General features: G+C 33.5%; 3 protein-coding genes across 4 annotated transcripts; 2 read left to right on the top strand and 1 right to left on the bottom strand.

Annotated features, from left to right (window-relative positions):
- Positions 1–1,917: 1,917 nt before the first annotated feature.
- LOC118736967 (calnexin) lies at positions 1,918–7,341 on the top strand. Of its 2 annotated transcripts, XM_036467147.1 has the most exons (12): positions 1,918–2,025; positions 2,128–2,330; positions 3,027–3,353; positions 3,578–3,649; positions 3,720–3,853; positions 4,238–4,445; positions 4,511–4,631; positions 4,715–4,974; positions 5,061–5,201; positions 5,674–5,805; positions 5,892–6,155; positions 6,221–7,341. In XM_036467147.1, the coding sequence occupies exons 2-12, from the start codon at positions 2,187–2,189 to the stop codon at positions 6,272–6,274; spliced, it is 1,857 nt and encodes a 618-aa protein (XP_036323040.1). In that variant the 5' UTR covers positions 1,918–2,025; positions 2,128–2,186; the 3' UTR covers positions 6,275–7,341. The 2 variants fall into 2 exon arrangements, with proteins under 2 accessions (XP_036323040.1, XP_036323041.1); XM_036467148.1 differs by lacking the exon at positions 1,918–2,025 and having other exon boundaries at positions 2,057–2,330.
- Positions 7,342–7,774: 433 nt separating this feature from the next.
- Positions 7,775–8,527, bottom strand: LOC118738042 (late histone H1-like). Its single transcript, XM_036468931.1, has one exon. The coding sequence runs from the start codon at positions 8,525–8,527 to the stop codon at positions 7,883–7,885; it is 645 nt and encodes a 214-aa protein (XP_036324824.1). The 3' UTR covers positions 7,775–7,882.
- Positions 8,528–16,978: 8,451 nt separating this feature from the next.
- LOC118738387 (trypsin-7-like) lies at positions 16,979–18,347 on the top strand. The gene has a single exon (XM_036469310.1). The coding sequence runs from the start codon at positions 17,016–17,018 to the stop codon at positions 17,763–17,765; it is 750 nt and encodes a 249-aa protein (XP_036325203.1). The 5' UTR covers positions 16,979–17,015; the 3' UTR covers positions 17,766–18,347.
- The last annotated feature ends 431 nt before the right edge of the window (positions 18,348–18,778 follow it).

Raw genomic sequence — 18,778 nt, 5'->3', positions numbered from 1 at the left:
AAAAATGAACTAGAAGAAAATCCTTTTTCCTTCGGTTTTTGCCTTACGAATTTTACCACAAGAAAAAAAGCAAATACAACTTTTCAGAAAAATTTTGCGAAAAAATTATTTGTAACTCGAGGTTTTGTAATCAATTCAAATATTTGAAATTTCAGATTTTAACAATTTGTAAAATTTACAAGAGACCAGGTGAGCCCAATTTTTTGAGATTTTGTTTGGTTGTATTGAATTTTTTGGTGCAAGGTGCATTCGAAGAAAGTCGATACTCCTGTTTCAGTAAATAAAAATATTGTTTAAATCTTTTATACAAAATTTTTACCAATATTTAAAGAAAAAAAATTAGTTTCTAGAAAAATGTTGGGTATGCAGTTTTACAGATGATAAAATTTTGGCTTAATAAGGTGCAATTTGCCTGTGGCTAAGAGTTCGCGTTATTTTTTACGAGGTTTACGAGGCTTTTACGATTTTAAGGGAAGACCCCTAATTTAGCCTCATTTATTGAAAATTTAAGTAACTCACATGGCATGGATGCATTTATCCGCCGAAGTGCACGCTGCAAGCATCAACTTAAAATCAGAAAGTTTTTTTTTCTTTCCAATGCAATGTTCGCAAACCTCGCCACAAACGACGAGTATGCTTACTGAAAATCAAATTTTTTTTTACGAACATGCTCGGCAAGCGAGCATGCGCACGCACTTGTTCGTCATGTGTTTACACTATAACGCTTTATTGAAGTAGGCGAAATAGCTGAACGTACGATGTCCGAAAGCTTTGCAAAATCGGCGAAGTTTGCCGTTCGCAGGTATTGTGTTTCAGCTATAAGTTTGGTGAATAGAGTGGTGAATTATCAGTGTTGCCAAGTATCGCGTTCGAAAAAGCACTAAAACCCAGGAAAAGTCACGGTTTTTCTCGAAGAAGCACCATATTTTTTACAGCGGATTTAATGAGCTCGGTATACATACAAAATTTTATTGTAGGTGTTCCGATTCAAATTTATAAAAATTAATTTTTCTTGCTCGGCAGTCGAATTTTTTCTGCTTTCTATAAATTCAAATATTTTCGTCCAAACAACGCGACGTAAACATTTTTGTTTCTATTTTCTAATTTGCAGCTGTGTTCAGCATTGCCGTTTCGCTTAGATTGGCGCTGTTTAAATATTAATTTTTCTTCGTTTTGTTTAATTTTTTCTACAATTACTATCAAATGAAAGTAACAACAGAAAATGCAAGTTTCATGAACTATGTGGAAGTATAAATCTACACTGTATGATCTCGTGAACTAAAGGAACGTAAAGACCTTTTCTTTCCAACTGTTTCACACCTGAAAGATAAAAAAATTAGATTTTCCTTTTTAAAATGTCTTATTTGGACGCAGCCACCGGCGCATAGTGGACATTTATTTTTTGTGTAAAAAAGATTATTATTCCTATTTAAAAATGCTCGTTATTCTTTTTACTGTTAGGAGATGATGGTGCTCTTTTTTAATATTCGTAAAAAATATAACAAATTCAGCCCAAACTAAAGGTCTAAAGTTCGATTCCTGGTCCCAGCAACATGGACGGTTTGGCAGGCAATGTCAAGTTAACGTATGTAATCGATGGCAAACATATGCTCCTTTGTTTGTAATTGTTATTGTGCCATGATTTTGATTCTATTATTGTAAGATATCCAATTTCTCTAACATTAGCTTCCATTTTTGTTCAGATTTACAGTTTTGTTGTCTTCAAACTAAAAAGAAAAGCACCAAAAAAACGCACCAACCCCAAACACAAAAATTTGTGTGTTCTGAATTAAGAAAAGCACTAAATTTAGTGCGGAATGTTGGCAACAGTGTGAAAAATTTACACTCGTTGAATCGGTTTGAAGCGGTAATTTCTTTTTCTTTCGTGACGTTCTTGAATAAAAATGCAACTCTGCGGGTGAGCTTTCAATGGCTAGTCTTTCATTACACACTTTCTCCCTTAATTTTTTTTTATTGGAACAAGGAGATTGAGTTTAGAAGCGAAGCAAAGCGGCTGTTCATTGAGTAAGCATACAATTGGAGTTAATTAAATTTAATTTGTTCCTAGAAAATTAAAGGAATACATTTTTTCAAACGCATCTATCGATTTCACGTTTTACATCATAGTTATATTGCTGTGTCTTTGTGTGTGAACCGAACAATTTAAGATCGAGGAAGAGTAAAAAATGCGGTTCAAAAATAATTTGGGGCTGCATTTATGCTCATTACTTATTATATTGCTTCTGGCAATTTCTCCGATCGTGCGATCTGAGGTGGAGCAGGACTTCGCTGATGACGCTGAAGAGGATGGAAAAGTGGAGGATGTACAAGTAAGTTCCAAAGTATCAATGAAATCGTCACCTCTAAAAATCAATTTCTATCAATTAGCCGTAGTTAGCAATACAATAAAAAAAGCGAATGCCACTTTTGTTCTAAAATAGTGCCTGTCGCGCATGTGATACGATTTCTGATAAAGAAAACCGGCAACGTTTTTCTACAATTATAGGTGTTGTTGCAGCGTGTGCTATTCAACTACATACATTCGACTACATCCCCTGTTTCGCCAATAGCAGCGACCCTCTTCCATTTGCATTTATACTAGTTACTTATTTTCATGCGGAAAATACCACGTCATACAATGTGTGTATTCGGGAAGCTAGATTACTCTGCACTCTGTTGCTATTAGGGGTCTCTAAACAATGTGTTAAGAGCAATGTGCGTTTTGCGCGGATTACAAATGCAAGTGTTCGTATGAGTACTTAGATTGTTTAGTTATATTTACTTTTCTTCAACATAACCTCAATTTCGGAATCATTAAGTTGCTTTAGCATACATACTTAATTTATTAAACAGCAAGGTGCATATATAGTTAAAAATTACAAAAAAAAAACGTATGAACGTAAAATCTTGATATTGGAATATTTATATTCAAAAATCATTCTTTCGCAATGTATGGCCGTCTTATGTTTAAACTTTCGATCGTACTCATGATATTAATAAAATAATATACATTTTGTTTACGGTAGGATGATGGCGAACTGGAGGAAATTGTCTACGAGAGTCCAGTATATGACCAGAACAAATTTTACTTTGCTGACCATTTTGATGACATTGCCGAATCAACTAAGCGCTGGGTAAAATCACAAGCAAAGAAAGATGATATCGCCGAGGAAATCGCTAAGTACGACGGTAATTGGGTCTGGGAGGCACCACAACGTATAGTATCAAAGAAAGATATTGGTCTTGTTCTCAAATCTAAGGCTAAGCATGCCGCTATTGCGTCAAAGCTCAACAAGCCATTCACCTTCAAGGAAGATAACCCTCTTGTAGTGCAGTACGAAGTAACTATGCAGGTAATTGAAAATCATTTCCAAACAGTAGATTCATGGCAACAGTTGTCAGACAAAGTAATACAAACTATGTACATATGTATATGTATGTATTAATGTAATCTAATTAGATTACGAGCATATTGACACTTATCTCACCCTCCATTACATGCAAACTACATACTATGATTGCACGCACACGTGTGTGTACATATAAGTATTTTAATATTGTATTGTTTCATACACAGGAGGGACAAGAATGCGGAGGTTCATACATTAAATTGCTCTCTCATGGCAAACATACGGAAGATCTCACAAAAGTAGATATAACAATATAACTTTTGTCAAATATTGAAATTATTTAACAAATGTGTGGTTGTTTTCTTTTAGTTCAACGATAAGACACCTTACACGATTATGTTTGGACCAGATAAATGCGGCAGCGACATTAAACTGCATTTCATATTCCGTCACGTTAATCCAATTAACGGAAGCATAGAAGAGAAACACTGCAAAAAGCCAAAGTAAGTTGTGGAAAACCAACAATCGGCACCCACTTAAAAACTTTAATGCTAAATATAGGCATGTACATATATACATATATGTATATGTATGTATATAGATATAAGCACTAATCACATTTATTTCCCTAATCACACAAGTTTGAAACTTACTTGTTTATGTGGCCCTAAATATTGTTCTTTATTGGTTTTACCATGCCGTGTGTGGGCGTTGCTGCTTGAAAAGCCGATATTTTAAATTTTTACTTTATGCTACTGCGTTTTATATTTGCTAAATGCAATTCATCTGCATTGTGCCTTTTGCCTTCTACTCTTTGTTGGCGACTTTATTGCCGGCTCTAGTTTTGTATTATCGCAACAACATTAATTTATTTTTTAACTTGTTAGGGATCGTTTGGAGGAACCGTTCAAGGATAAACTGCCACATCTATACCAATTAGTGCTGAGACCTGATAACACTTTTGAAATCAGCGTTGATAATAAGATAGTCAATCAGGGATCTCTTCTCTCCGAATTCACTCCGTCAGTTAACCCACCACGTGAGATTGACGATCCAGAAGATAAAAAACCAAAGGACTGGGATGAACGTGAAAAGGTAGGTAGTTGTTCAATTTAAGATTTTCACCGCAATAACAGGAAAATTGTGCCTTTATGTTTTAGATACCAGACCCAACAGCCAAAAAACCTGAAGACTGGGATGACGATGCACCACCACAAATTCCTGATCCTAGTGCAGTTATGCCAGATGGTTGGCTTGAAGATGAACCCCAGATGATACCAGGTAAGTTGAATTAAGCCAAAAACTTGGAAATGTATCTTCTGTATTAAATTTTTAAATATACCTAATTTTAAACCTTTCCTCAGATCCAACCGCCGCCAAGCCAGCTGACTGGGATACCGAAATGGATGGAGAATGGGAAGCGCCATTGATTGACAATCCAGTTTGTGAAAAAGCGACAGGCTGTGGTGAGTGGAAAGCACCTCTAATTCAAAACAAAGAATACAAGGGAAAATGGCGCGCACCGCTCATCGACAATCCAAATTATCAAGGTAAATGGGCTGCACGTAAAATACCCAATCCTGATTTCTTCGAAGATCTCACGCCTTTCAAAATGACGCCCATTGTAAGTGCAAATAACTAATTTATTTCTGATTACATATGTCGATGCTGACTAAATTAACCTTTTCTGCTATTCTGATTTTCATTTAGTCCGCTGTTGGGCTTGAGCTTTGGTCGATGTCTGACAATATTTTGTTTGACAACTTGATCATCGTTGATGATATTGAATTGGCTAGAGACTTTGCCGCCAAGACTTTTGATATCAAGCGCAAATACATCGATAAGGAATCGGTAAGTGCACCAATAAATAGATAACATCGAATAAAAGAAGGTTATTCAACTACCATTTGAGAATATGTACTAGCCTAAGCGCGATATCTTCTATTATGACCAATTAACTAAACTTTCCAAAAAATATTTAAAAAAGAAAACTCTTTGGCATCGTTTAATGAGGCGCATAAACTACAAGCCAGGCTGGTGGGCATTGTATTTCACATATTTACTCATACCTGTGGGCTGCTACGTATTTTACTTATACGGTCGTGCTAAAGAGGTGCTCATACAAAATATCTTCGTCTAATAAATGAATACTTAATTTAATTCGTCATAGAAGTAGAAAACCCACGCTGGCAAAATTTTGTATATTTAGTTAAATATATTAATATCGCATTGTTTTTGATTTGGCTTTCCATTCTGTTTTCTCTTTTCATTTGTATGTTGTTTGTTGTATACTACTGTGTTACTGTCTGCACAAAATTCGTAGGAAACCTTTTTCAATAAGATTGTAACCTTCTTTACTGAAGCCTCTTGGGTTTGGCGAGTAGCAATGGTAATTGCAGGAGCCACACCGCTATCATTCACTTTGTATCGCTTGTTCAAGAAATCCGGCTCGAAGGTAATACCATGCTAGTCTTCAGTGTATTAAGAGCTTATTTACTTGTTTAAAATTGATGTAATAACGCGGTTTATTAAATAATGCAGGAGTCTAGCTCGGACGCTGGCGCTAAGAAAACCGATGCCGTGCAACCTGACGACGTTGCCGACAATTCAGGTGGCACCGCCGAAACGGCTGTTGCAAGCAGCAGCAATGCTACGCAAAACTCTAGTCCTAAAACTAAAAAGTCTGATTTAGATGTTAAAGATGAAGCAGGTGATGACACCGCTACACCAACAGCAGCAGCTGCAAACGCTAGCAGTGATCAGAAGGATTCGCAAGATGATGATGCAGAGGAAGCCGAGGCAGAGGTATAGATATTGAATGAACGCCAGTGAGAAGCATTTTGGTTATATTTTTTGAATTTTCATTGTAGGAAGCTACGACGAAGACCGTGCGCAAACGGCGTGTACCCAAGGATCAGTCTTAAAGCGAACATTCGCAATGCATCGCATTTTCACTCAATAATTCCAAAAAATAAAATATGTTTTTAAATAAATTTATAGTAGAATGTGCAGCTGTATTTTTCAGCAAAAAATCGAAAACGAAACAAGGAACACGAATACCAATCCATGTATGTTCGTGACACTATGCTAAATGCATTTGTTTTTAGTTTAGTCTGTTGCTCCCAAGTTCTTTTTTCTAGTAAATCTCATACCAAACTACAATCATGCTACATACATACATATATGCGTTATGTGTGAATTTTCTTTTTATTTTTTTTTTTACTTGTGTAGTTTTTAATATACATGGAAGCGAAAGTAATTAGCGCGTAAAATGTGTCTGAGCAAATAGTAAGATCGGGTTTTATGTCGTCATTTTTCTTGTACATACATGTAAAAATAATGTGTGAAAACTGTCGGGACAGTGGCCAGTTTTACGGGTTGAAACTAATAATGTATCTACTATGAACAATTTACTTCAACCTGCTCTTATTTTTCAAATAGTTCTCACACTTTTACTGCGCCAAGTATTAAAAAAATAGATTTCGTATTGTTTATATGCAGTCGGATTTTCAAAAGAAGCAATATGTAAGGGGTTACTTCATAGAATCAAGTTTCTTTACCAAATAAATTCTAAATCAAATTGAGAAAATCTCCACAATTGATTAAAAAAAGGGTAGTATAGCATAAGACTAGTTGAACTGCGGAACAAGAAACAAGCATTACTTTAATTTAAAATGTACTTTATATTAAATGCGTATTTAATTGTAAACTTAATAAACGCCAACAACAATAAAGATAATAAAAAGTAAACTTTATTGATATCGTAGCATTATCTTTAAACATATTGGGTTCTCCCAAAACTAACTTAAAGAATAAATGAATTCAGTACATGAAGAATATTATAAAATTCATTAAAGAAATATATGGAATTAAGCTAAATATACATAATTTTGGTAACACTTTGAAAATAAAAAAGGTACACTATTGGATGTTTTGCGAATTACGATTTCGTCAAGCGCCAGACTACAAGATTTGCCGAAATGGTAATGAATGAGTAATGAAATTTTTAAACCGAATTTAAAATTAAGCACATATTTCTGCTAAGGAATATTTATTAAATGATTGCTAAGCGAATTTAGCATGAAATGCTAAAATTCGGATGAATCAATAGTATCTAGTTTAAAATTAACAGAACCTTTTATTCCAAGGTAAGTAAGTAGACACATCTTTAAAGGTATGATTTATTTAATTATTTTTTCTCAAAATCATATATTTCAAATTCAATTAGGTACCTATCTGGTCTAGCTAACAACATTGCTGCTGTAGATGTTCTTTCGACATAACTTATAATAAATACTTTTTAAGTTATTATACTAACAAAAATGTTGTAGTTTGATTGAAATTTTTTTTTATTAGAAAAAAAAAACCGAATCTATGCATACATACGTCGTACCCACACACATACATATGTATGCATATATGCACATGAACATATGAAATATGAAGACCTGCTTCATACTGAATGTTGCAACAGCGACTACCTTTCTGCATTTAAAAACTCAATGCTTGAGTTTACGGAGTACTGTGTTTTCTTAAAATTCTTGTGATGCCGCAATCGGTTCCTGGACCGACGCAAGTCTTCGTTTACGTCCTACACGCGTACCAGCGCTACGAGGTGTGCCCCCTACTTGTTCTACATGACTGAGATCTGTCGCCGAGGAGTTGCGTTGCGGTGCATGAGGAGCCATTAAGAGTGTCACATAGTTAAGTGGCGTTTCAGTTAGGTTGGCTGGTGTCACATTTTTCTTTTTCTTTGATTTATTGCTTTTTGCTTTGCTAACTCCTATTTTACGTTGACGTGCGCCGATGTGTCCATCCGTATTCCTGGCACCAATCGATTTCTTTTTTACTAATGAACCACTAATCGTTTTCTGTATTTTGAAACTACCCGACAATCCCCTTCCAGTTACTGTCATAAGCGTCCCATTGGAAAATAGTGTATACAAATGTGTCTTCATCATGGTATAGCGTTTGGCGCTCATTTCAATTTGATACTTTTCGATAATGTACTTCTTCAACTTCTGCAGTGAGATGCCGCGTGCGGTGTTAAGCGTTAGAATCGCTTCTTCTACCATTTCCAAGGTTGTAGGTAATCTGTGCGTGTTTAAGCGGATGCAAAATGCCTTAGAATCCATTAGTGTGGACTGTGCGATGGGCATATTTAGATGTGGAGACATTGAGGTACAAATAATTTAAATAACATTGGAAACGCTGGGAATTGATGAAGGATTGTGCCTGCGAGCCAAATACACAAAATGCTGAGAAGACAATCTAACAAAAAAAAAAAAACAAAAAACGAAAAACAGACGAAAGAAATTAAAGTAACTAGTAACGGTTTTCATTAAGGTGAGGTTACTTATTTTAATTATGTACATATCTACATATGTATGCACATTTTATTTCTTCATGGGAGCGGAAATTTGGAATATAAAAATTTTGTGCACGATCTAGGGAACAAATTATATTTATACTTAAATTTGTTCTTGTTGATTGATTAAAAACGTCATTGCAATTAAACTTTTATACTATTTTCAGACAGGCAGTTAATCGAGCAATTATCCAAGCTTTCTCAATTAATGCACTAATTAAGATCGATTTGCCATACAAAATTTCAATTATAAATTGCTCGATTGGTAATTAATTGAATGTTTAATCGAGTAAAAACTCCATTAATGGCGTATTGCAGTTCAATTAATTGCAATGAAAATTTTAGTTGCAATCAAACTTTAACTGCACACGGCAATTAATTTAATTGCAATTACTTTTTTGATAACAATGAACCTACTTATAAAGAAAATTAAAAATACGGCACAGACCTCGGAAGTGCACGGCTATCAAATCCATTTCCCACGCCTATATAGTACACATATTTAATCGTTAATTTTTAATAAAATTCACACAATGATTTCAACAATTAATATGTTAATAATATGTTAATTGCTACCAGCAATTAGTTCTTACTAGGAATGCAAGTCACTGCCGAAACTCGACCGTTCTTCCAGTTTTTTAAGATCCTTGCAGAGGTTTTTAACTTAGCACTTTATTTAACTTGTAATGTACAAAATTACTTACCGGAAAATCTCCTGCTGTAGAACTAAAACGCGACTTAATTTTTTTTATATCTTTGAATTCTTTGGGGGACTTTGGCAGGACTTGAATATACCCGATACATACCAGTTTGGCGAAAAATTCCGATAGTTTAATACTTATCGATAATGCAATGAATTTCAAAACAATAAACACATTTTTACGTTTACGTATAAAACCTAAAGTATTTATCTTTTCGAAAACAGATTTTATCTAATCTATTACCAAGGTTTTATGCACATAAACATGATACCAAAATATTTTAATCAACACTAGTTTAATATTTACATATATTTAAAGGACTGCCAAATTAACACTTGGCAGCCATACAACGATTGGTTGGATTAGATCAAGGATCATCTTCCCAATCACTTCACAAATTTTCACAACTTTTAATCAATGTTTGCGCTGATCACTAAAAAATTATTTGTAATATCTGTAAATGAATAACATAAAACAAGTAGTTATATATTTTTTTTTAGGGACCAAAAATAATCGTTATCATTAAGAATTTTAATTTAAAAATCATTGCATAATCGTTATTTTTCGATTTATATAATAACGATAATTTTTAATCGTTATTTTATGATTTTTATTTTTTCGATCACATTTTCAGGGTTAATCTTGTCTAATCCTAGAAATCCAAAAAAACTTGTAGTATTGACAATTAAAGCAACAAACGTAGACCTAAGATAACCTCAAGAACCACAAAAAAAGTTCAGCATTAAAATGAAAACAAAAATTCGTTCATGAAAAATGGCGACCAATTAAAAAAAAAAATTATTGCATTTGTTTGAAACTCTTAACCGCCATTTTGAATTTTAAAAATCAGACATCAGATTCGTAATTAGCAACTCCAGAAACTCACTGGAAACGAGTTTCCTTGGCAATGCTTAAAACGTTCAGTATCAACGCTTTCGTTTTAGTAATTTTTTGCAAATTTGATCGCTACATTGGATCCGGCATTTTGAATTTTAAAAAATTGACTCAAGACACATAATTGGCGACTCCAAAAACTCTTGAGCGCCGGTTTTCGAACAAATCCTACCATTTTTTTTTTTTTAATTGATCGCCAATTTCGATCCGCCATTTTGAATTTTGAAAAACGGACTTCAGATTCCTAATTAGCAACCCCAAAAAGCCCCTGGTAACAAATTCCAATTCATGACAACGCGTAAATCGTTCAGTATCAGTATAACATGTGATTGATAAAGCAGCCGATGAGCTTTAGTGAAGGATTTGCCTCCAGTTAGCGTTAACTGGACATGGTGCAAACGGCCCTTAGTGTGTCCGCTGGACACTAGGGTTAACTCAACAAAATTCGACAGCTGTATAAAGCTCTAGAAACGTACAGCTATCGAAATTAATCGATGTCGAATTTTGTTGCGTTAACCCTAGTGTTGGGAACGGAAGCGTTCAGACAAAAGATGACATTGCATCAAAATCCGAGCTCTGATTATAATCGATTAGAAATACTTTTACTCTCATTACAAAAATAAAAATCTAATTTATTACGCACTCGAGTTGCAAAAAAGTAGAATAAAGACTTTAACAAGACACTGCGAGTAAAGCTAAGTTTGTTTGTAGACTTTAAACAAAAATTATATATGTACTTATTTGTGCCCAACATTTTGTTTATAATCTTAAAATAAGAGAAATTAAAAAAAAAGAATTTCAGATGAATTAACTGAGATGGAAAATTTCCCTTGAATTTCATATTCAATCAGACAAAGGGGAGGCTCTTCATAATGGTAGTTGAAGCCAATGTTGTTAAGAAAACATTTTGTTACGAAATTAAATTGGATCGCAAAATAACGAAAGTCATCACAGGGGAGCACAATGCACTAGACATACATACATATGTACATACATAGTACATATGTATATACGTATGTACGTAGAAAAATATTCAATATTAGGTGGCTTGAAAGCCAACTTCGTACCAATATAAGTCAGATGTACATACATAAACTATATATAGATGTACGTTAGGGTGGTTCAAAAAAAAGTAAAGTCGGAATTTTAATGCTCTCACCCTATAGGATTTTTCTATACAAAAAAAAAATATACCCATGTTTTTTTTAACCTAGAGGTCGCTCTAAGCGCTCAAAGTTTTCCATGTATTTTATATGAAAAAAAACTACTTTTCGTAGAAATGCTATAGAATTAAAGAAAATCTATATTTTTCGATGGGAAAACTCTGGTGCCCTTCAGGGGACTAAGAAGAATAATACCAAATTGTTTATTTAACTACTTCCGATTATTAACTATTTTTTCTAGGACCTCTAAAAACCTCAAAAAATGCCCTGAGGGTCCTATAAAAAATCACTAGTATTGAAAAAATGCTATAATAAACCATTGGATATTATTATTTCGGCTGTCTGCTGAAGAGAAACAAAATTTTCCGATCGAAAATTATGATTTTCCAGAGCCCTATACCATTTCTATGCAAACTTTTTTTTGCCCCATGTAAATGAAAAATCTTGAGCGCTTTGAGCGATTTCTAAATATTTAATGATTTCAAAATGAAAATACAGGTGTATGTTTTTTCGGTATAGAACAATAGTAGGGGGTCAGAGCATTAAAATTCCGACTTTACTTTTTCACATGCATTTTTGGACCACCCTAATATATGCGTATGTAACTATGTGCATACATATTTGTGTATTAACAGTTGTAAGGATATGTTATTCACAAAATATTTTTATTATAAATTTCATTGCACTACAAACAATGTGCGCTCTTATCTAAAAGTGAATAAAAGCAGGAATAATAGCAAAAAAAAATATTAATTCGTATGACTGCTTCAAACCCTTAACTGTTTATCTAAAAATAAAAATAAGATCAAATATAACAATAGACCCACACACGAGTGCACACATTCGCGAAATTAAGGGTAAAAGGTTGTTTTCTTATGTTGTGTATTGCCTAATTGGAGATTCGAGGCAAACCACATGGGAAAGTATATATGTATAAGTATAAAACATATAACAGACGTATGTACATAAATATAGCAGCAATAAAATTGCTGATAAAATCTCTCTGGTTGGCCGGTTAGAAGTCATTGAAATATATTTTTAATTTTGTTGCCAGTAAATACTTATGTATATATACATATTTATATAACACGTATGTTTACATATATGTATGTATGTATGTATGTATGTGTTTTTGTAAGTGGACTTTTCAATTTGAAAATTTAAGCAGCTTAGCTTAAGTGGGTTGGACCACACGCACCGATTAGGAAATCCCAAAAATGTGAACAAATAATTTACTTACTAGCTATTTGTGTCAGCAATTAAATAAACAAACATGCCACAAGTAATTTTAAAGCAAAAACAAAACCGACTTCAATTCTCATATAAAACTTTAAGATTGTATTTATTTTTTTTTATTGATCCAATGATCGGATTTAAACCAAATTAGAATGGGACCACCAGTGAGGTAACACCTTTCCTTAAAAAAAAAAAAAATAATTATAGAAATCGGTGAACGTGGTCCGAAGTTATGCGGCAATATGGCGGTAATATAAAAAGAAAAAAAGATATTCCGACGAACTGATAACCTTCCTTCTATTTGTGAAGTCGGTTAAAAAAGATGAGAAAATGCTGATTATGCATTTTCTACAAGCAGTCCATTTAAGCTGAAGAAGGAATATAAATCACATCAATTAAATAATATGTATAAAACGCCAGTTGATAAGTTTGATGTCTACTTGAAACAAAGCGAGATAAGACATCACTTTCGTCATATATCAGCTGTTCGTGTATGTGTGATAATACCCAACCGCAATGCACAGTGGGCCAGAAGATTGAAAAAGTGTCCAAAAGTCTTGCTTCACTGTTTAAACGTGAAAAAATCAGAATAAAATATTTTTATGGTATATGTAGTTACGGTGACCATTCGTACCAATTTTGGCGGAACAGTACCGATTTTAAAAAAATTGCCCCGCTGACGTATAAGTGTCCCGATTTTTAATATTTGTACTGATTAAATGCCGATTTTCAGTGTTTTCGTTGTGACTACTTGTGTAGCATATGTGTTGCTTTTCTTAAAGTGGCTCTGCAAAATTAAAAAAAATACACATACACACAAAACATAGGGTTAGTTTATAAAACATAATAAATAAAGTGAAGTAAATCATATAATCTTGACAAATATTTTTAGGCTCTGTAAGGAAACTTTGTAAACATTTATAAGCAACATTTCATAATGGTCAAACCAAAAATCATAGACTTTAAGTTTTAGCCCCACCCAACTTAATTCGGTCTACAAAGAGTTAATTAAATAGGAGTCTCCTTGTACTCTGACCCAATAACCATTTTTCGGACAAACGTGGTAGGACTCTCGTTATTGTAAAGAACATAAAATATAAGGGAGCCATAAACATAGCATCCTTATTTTCTATGATATTTGGTTATGTTTTATGCTGTAAAATTGGTTCTCTTGCTACATTGCAATCTATTATTCTTGCTTAGTTTTTTTTAAGGTTTTTATAATTATTTAATTTCTTATCAAACCATACTAACTTGACCTTAGTGAAATTATGAAAAATAATACTAATTCCTTAAAAAAATTCATGGATATGAAAAATATAATGTGTGTATACATTTTTCCGATAACTTTTCAAGTTTTTTTCACTTTCCTTTGTTTTAAACAAAACTGTATTATTATTTAAAAGACAAAATTGTATGTTTGGATTCGATGTTTTAGGAATTGCTCAATTTTTGTCCACAGAAATCTGGTCACCATAGGTATAACCGTGGTATATCGAAAGTACCACGTGTTCATAAATTTTAGTTATTTGAAGTTTTTACATCTTTAAACGTATTAAAAATTCAACGGATTTGTTCTATTTTTTCCCATTCTACTAAAAACCTGCCATATATACATATATATGAAAATGTATAATTATTTATAGTAAAACAAAAGCCGTTTGAAGAGATTTAAAAAAATATTTTGGAGTGGGGTTGCCACCTTTTTTGAAAAGTTACAATTACGTTTGTTAAAAAAAATGTCTGCTTATTTAATATTACAATATCAGTATTAAACGGAAGGTGTTTGAACAAGCTTTAACACTAACATATATTTGAGTAGGCTTGCCAATCTATCAACTAAGGCTATTGGTTTTTATTACTATTTAATTTAAATTATTTAAAGAAATTGAAAAAAATGATGGATTTCACGAACTCTTTAAAAATTTAACCTCTAATTATAAGCCTCCAATTTTTAAATTATTTACTTTTTTTTCCTATTTTTTTATTTTATTTTATTTTTTCAATATTTATTTAACAGAAGAAAAACTCAACAACTTTATAACAACAAAAAGTTTTCATTAGTTCCAATGTAATTTAAGTCAACGACCAATTAGATTATTTAATTTTTTTTTTACTTTTTATCAATTTTTGTTTTGTTAATTATTTAGTTAACGCAAGAAATTTAAGCCGCCGGCGATTAGATTATTTTTGTCAAAGAGACAAAAAGGATTATATGGATTCTGAATTTGTTTGTTAAGAACGTTACAAAATGTGTCAAATATCAAAATATTTGGTTTTTGCACACTTCAAAGTATTTAGATTAAATAAGTTCATTATTTATTCTGTCCCACTGTGAAATGGTGCGAAGAGAATAAAAGTTCGATGCCCTTTGCTCATTCATCCGATGAGCAGTTTCTTTTGTTAAGTAGGATGCAGAGTCGATTGCGAAAGTTCTCGGGCGTGGTTTGTGACTATAGCTTCTTGAGGTCAAACTTGCGTCGCGCCTATCACATCGTTACCAGTGGGATTTTTTGTCTTTAATCAGGGGGCGCCTAAACGGTTTAGTGAATGTTTCGATGCTGGTGCATGGTACTACTAAATAACCACGAAATAACCATATTGCGAAATCTATGAGCCCCTTTGCGTTGTCGGAGTTGTTGTCATGAAGTTTGAAATTTCACACTGACGGACCAAATATGCATATTTTTCATGCGGATTGTGGCAATTCGTTCGCAGATGCTGTCAATGCTTCCGCCCAACTACAAATCTCAAACCAAAATTCTGCTCCGTCTAATGGCAGCATTACTTGTTCTGTGGTGATGTTATCCTGGTATTTCTCTGGCGCATATTCGCAAAGCGTAGTCCTTATGCCGTGTGACGGGTTGGCAAAGTTGGGTGTGGTACAACAAGGGGAGGGAAGACTCTCTGGACTAACGAAAACCGCGACATTATTGTGAAGAAAATTGTTGAAGAGTTTGCTTAAAATCCGAGGATTTTGTTACTAGCATAAAAAGGATTAAATAAAAAATTTTAATTTTTTATGGGCATATTAACCCCTCTCCTATCCTCGTCGATTAAAGTTAAATGTTGCCGCAACAAAACGTTCCTCGTGTAAACAGCGTATTAGCAGTTAAAAATATAATCATAGCGCTTCGGTGCTTTAGTATCTTCGGGCGCAAAAGCGTTGCAAAACTAATTGATAAACTAGCCAATTCGGGTGAGCGAAAATTACATACATGTACATATTTTACTTCTTTCGCAATTTATATTTTAGTTACTTGCTCTTAATCATCTAGTTATGACACTTTACATTCCATTCTCTCTAACAATTTTTTTAATTATTTACCTGCACGTGTGAGGTGTTTTCTCACTCCCGTTTAGGAATGTTAATCCCGGGATTTCGGGATTTGTAATTTGCACTGATTGCAATAATAGAAACTTCTTTTCTTGACCAGTATTGGCTATATTTATTCTTTTATTTAATAATTACTATTTTTTTCATAAATGTATAGCTCATTATACATATAACAAAGTGAGATAGTAAATTTTACACACAAAAATCAACATATTCGTGAAACCATGGGCCAAATATTGCAAAATTGCGTTTTTAGCTTTCCACCCTGACGTAAGTAATTCCAAAAGGATTTAAAAAATTCAGTGAAATGTGCTTAGAGAAGAAGTATGGGCATCAAGTTAAAGCAGAAACTCTATAGAATTTAATCAGTTTAAATTTTTTTTTGTGCATATGGGCTAGGAAGTATTGAAAATATCCTTTTAAATTTTTTTTCTTGAAATTTCACAATATTTGTTTTTGAAACTCGATAACATCCTCGAATTTCGTCCTTCCAACTTTATCAGCTAAAAAAAAATTACCTACTCGTGCTTGTGAATACAAAAAATTTTAATTTTTTTTTCTAAAGAAATTTTCTTCCTTGTCTCCTTTTATTTGGTATCCATATTTTTATTCATCAATGCATTGAATTTTTTAAATAATTTTTGGAATTATTCATATCTTTGAAATAACAAAGTCCTTTAAAATAAATCCTGCCGTCATAAGAGAGAAAAAATAAAAACGGCGCTTTAAATAAAAAGTAGGTGTCAAACCCATTTATTTATTATTTATTTTATGGTAGAAGACATCTCAAACTATTTAGAAGCAATTTTTTCGATTTGTTGAAAAGTAATGAATATCCGGGATTGTGGTGACGACATCCCGAAAATTCCGGGTCCGTAAAAAGCCAAAAAATTAACATCCCTACTCCCGTTGGTATAAAACTCGTAAGTAACGCATTCACATATCTAGTACAGTGGCAGTGGCGAGATGCCTTGGATTTTATTTTGGCTCACTATGATCACTGTCTATTCATTCAATTCAGCTGACGACCGCATTTTTAATGGCATACAGGTGAATGTCAAAGTCAGCCCTTATATCGTCTCGGTGCAACTATCGGGTGCGCATATATGTGGTGGCAGTATAATTAGCGAAAGCGTAGTGTTGACTGCGGCGCATTGTTTCCAAAAGGAGAGCAACGCAAACAAGTACAGCATTCAGTATGGAGTTACACATATTGGCGGCACAGAAAATATAATTCGGGTATCAAGCTTCCGCAGACACCCGAAATTTAATGACTTAAGTAAAGACTACGATGTCGGTTTGTTATACCTCGTCGCAGCCATTACAGCTTATCGCCCCATCGCATTAGCTGGTTATAGACCAAGAATTGGAACTGCAGCTCTGGTTTCGGGCTGGGGCGTAGTCGAGGAAAATGGTGAGCTACAGACGAGTTTACGTGCAGTCACCGTGCATACTGTTAGGCAATTGGACTGTTCAAGAAAGTACAAACCAGTTAGAATTACACCACGAATGCTGTGCGCTGGCGAGCCTTTTGGCGGTAAAGATGCGTGTATCGGTGACTCTGGTGGTCCACTGGTGGTAGATGGTGTACAAGTGGGAATCGTATCGTTCGGCACGGGTTGTGGGCGTAGAGAGTTCCCGGGTGTCTACACCAACGTTGCAATGTTGCGAAGTTGGATCAGAACTTATATGATGCGGAAGCCGGGATTGTATTAGTTAACGCTTTTAAAGCTTGACTTTTCGAGGACACGAAGATAGTAAATAAAATACTAGTTAAGATTAAGTAGCTTTTCTGTTGATATTTGGTATCCTAATTTAAGTCAGTTTTAACTATGAAAATAAATCAGTTTTTAAATGTTTAAAATATTTTGTCACTGACTAACTTTAGCGTCTAATAAGGAGCGTTTTCTCAAGCCGTTTTTTCAAAATTTATCTACCCTTTAAACACAACTTTGGTTCTAAAAAAATGTGTTCGAAGGGCAGATATATTTAAAAGGCTACTTGGGAAAACAAATAATTTGACATTTATGCGTGTGAAGGCTTTTGCCAAATGTCATTTCGTATACGAAAGCAATTTGTCATAGAAATGCTGTTCGGAAAATATGACTTGCAACATACATGCGCAAATGTATGTTTTAACTATGTAATTACATTAAAAACAGAAATATTGAACTTCCTCATAGGTACGTACTAGGGATGTTAATTTTTTCGCTTTTTATGGTCCCGGGATTTTCGGGATGTCGTTATCATAATTTCGGCATTCCGGGGTTAGTCCCCGGATTTAGATATTCATTACTTTTCAACAACTTAAATCGAAAAAATAGCTTCTCTCTCTCCTACCATAAAATAAATATAATAAATAAATGGGTTTGAGACCTACTTTTTATTTAAAGCGGCGTTTTTATTTCTTATCTCAGACGTCGGGTTTGATTTTAAAGGATTTTGCAATTTTAAAAATATGATTAATTCCAAAATTATTAAAAAATTTAATGCAAAGTAGAATATAAATGTGTGTACCAAATTAAAGAGAACATTTCTTTAGAATTAAAAAAAAAAATACAAATTTTTTTGGATTCACAAGGACGAATAGGTAATTTTTTAAGCTGATTAAGTTAGAAGGACGAAATTCGAGAATGTTATCGAGTTTATATAAGTCCTTAACATATAATTTTTTCAAAAACAAATATTGCGAAATTTCAAGGAACAAATTTTAAAAGGACACTTTCAAT

Source organism: Rhagoletis pomonella, unplaced genomic scaffold (genome assembly GCF_013731165.1).
Source record: "Rhagoletis pomonella isolate Grant_MI unplaced genomic scaffold, Rhpom_1.0 Rhpom_scaffold_00004, whole genome shotgun sequence".
Lineage (NCBI taxonomy): Eukaryota > Metazoa > Arthropoda > Insecta > Diptera > Tephritidae > Rhagoletis > Rhagoletis pomonella.
This window is presented reverse-complemented; position numbering and strand designations above follow the sequence as displayed.

Excerpts from the sequence above, each read along its gene's own strand:
- LOC118736967 (XM_036467147.1), top strand. The coding sequence starts at position 2,187 with ATGCGGTTCAAAAATAATTTGGGGCTGCATTTATGCTCATTACTTATT. Across the intron at positions 2,331-3,026 it reads GAAAAGTGGAGGATGTACAA|GATGATGGCGAACTGGAGGA; the intron begins GTAAGTTCCAAA and ends TGTTTACGGTAG. Across the intron at positions 4,975-5,060 it reads CTTTCAAAATGACGCCCATT|TCCGCTGTTGGGCTTGAGCT; the intron begins GTAAGTGCAAAT and ends ATTTTCATTTAG.
- LOC118738042 (XM_036468931.1), bottom strand. The coding sequence starts at position 8,527 with ATGTCTCCACATCTAAATATGCCCATCGCACAGTCCACACTAATGGAT.
- LOC118738387 (XM_036469310.1), top strand. The coding sequence starts at position 17,016 with ATGCCTTGGATTTTATTTTGGCTCACTATGATCACTGTCTATTCATTC.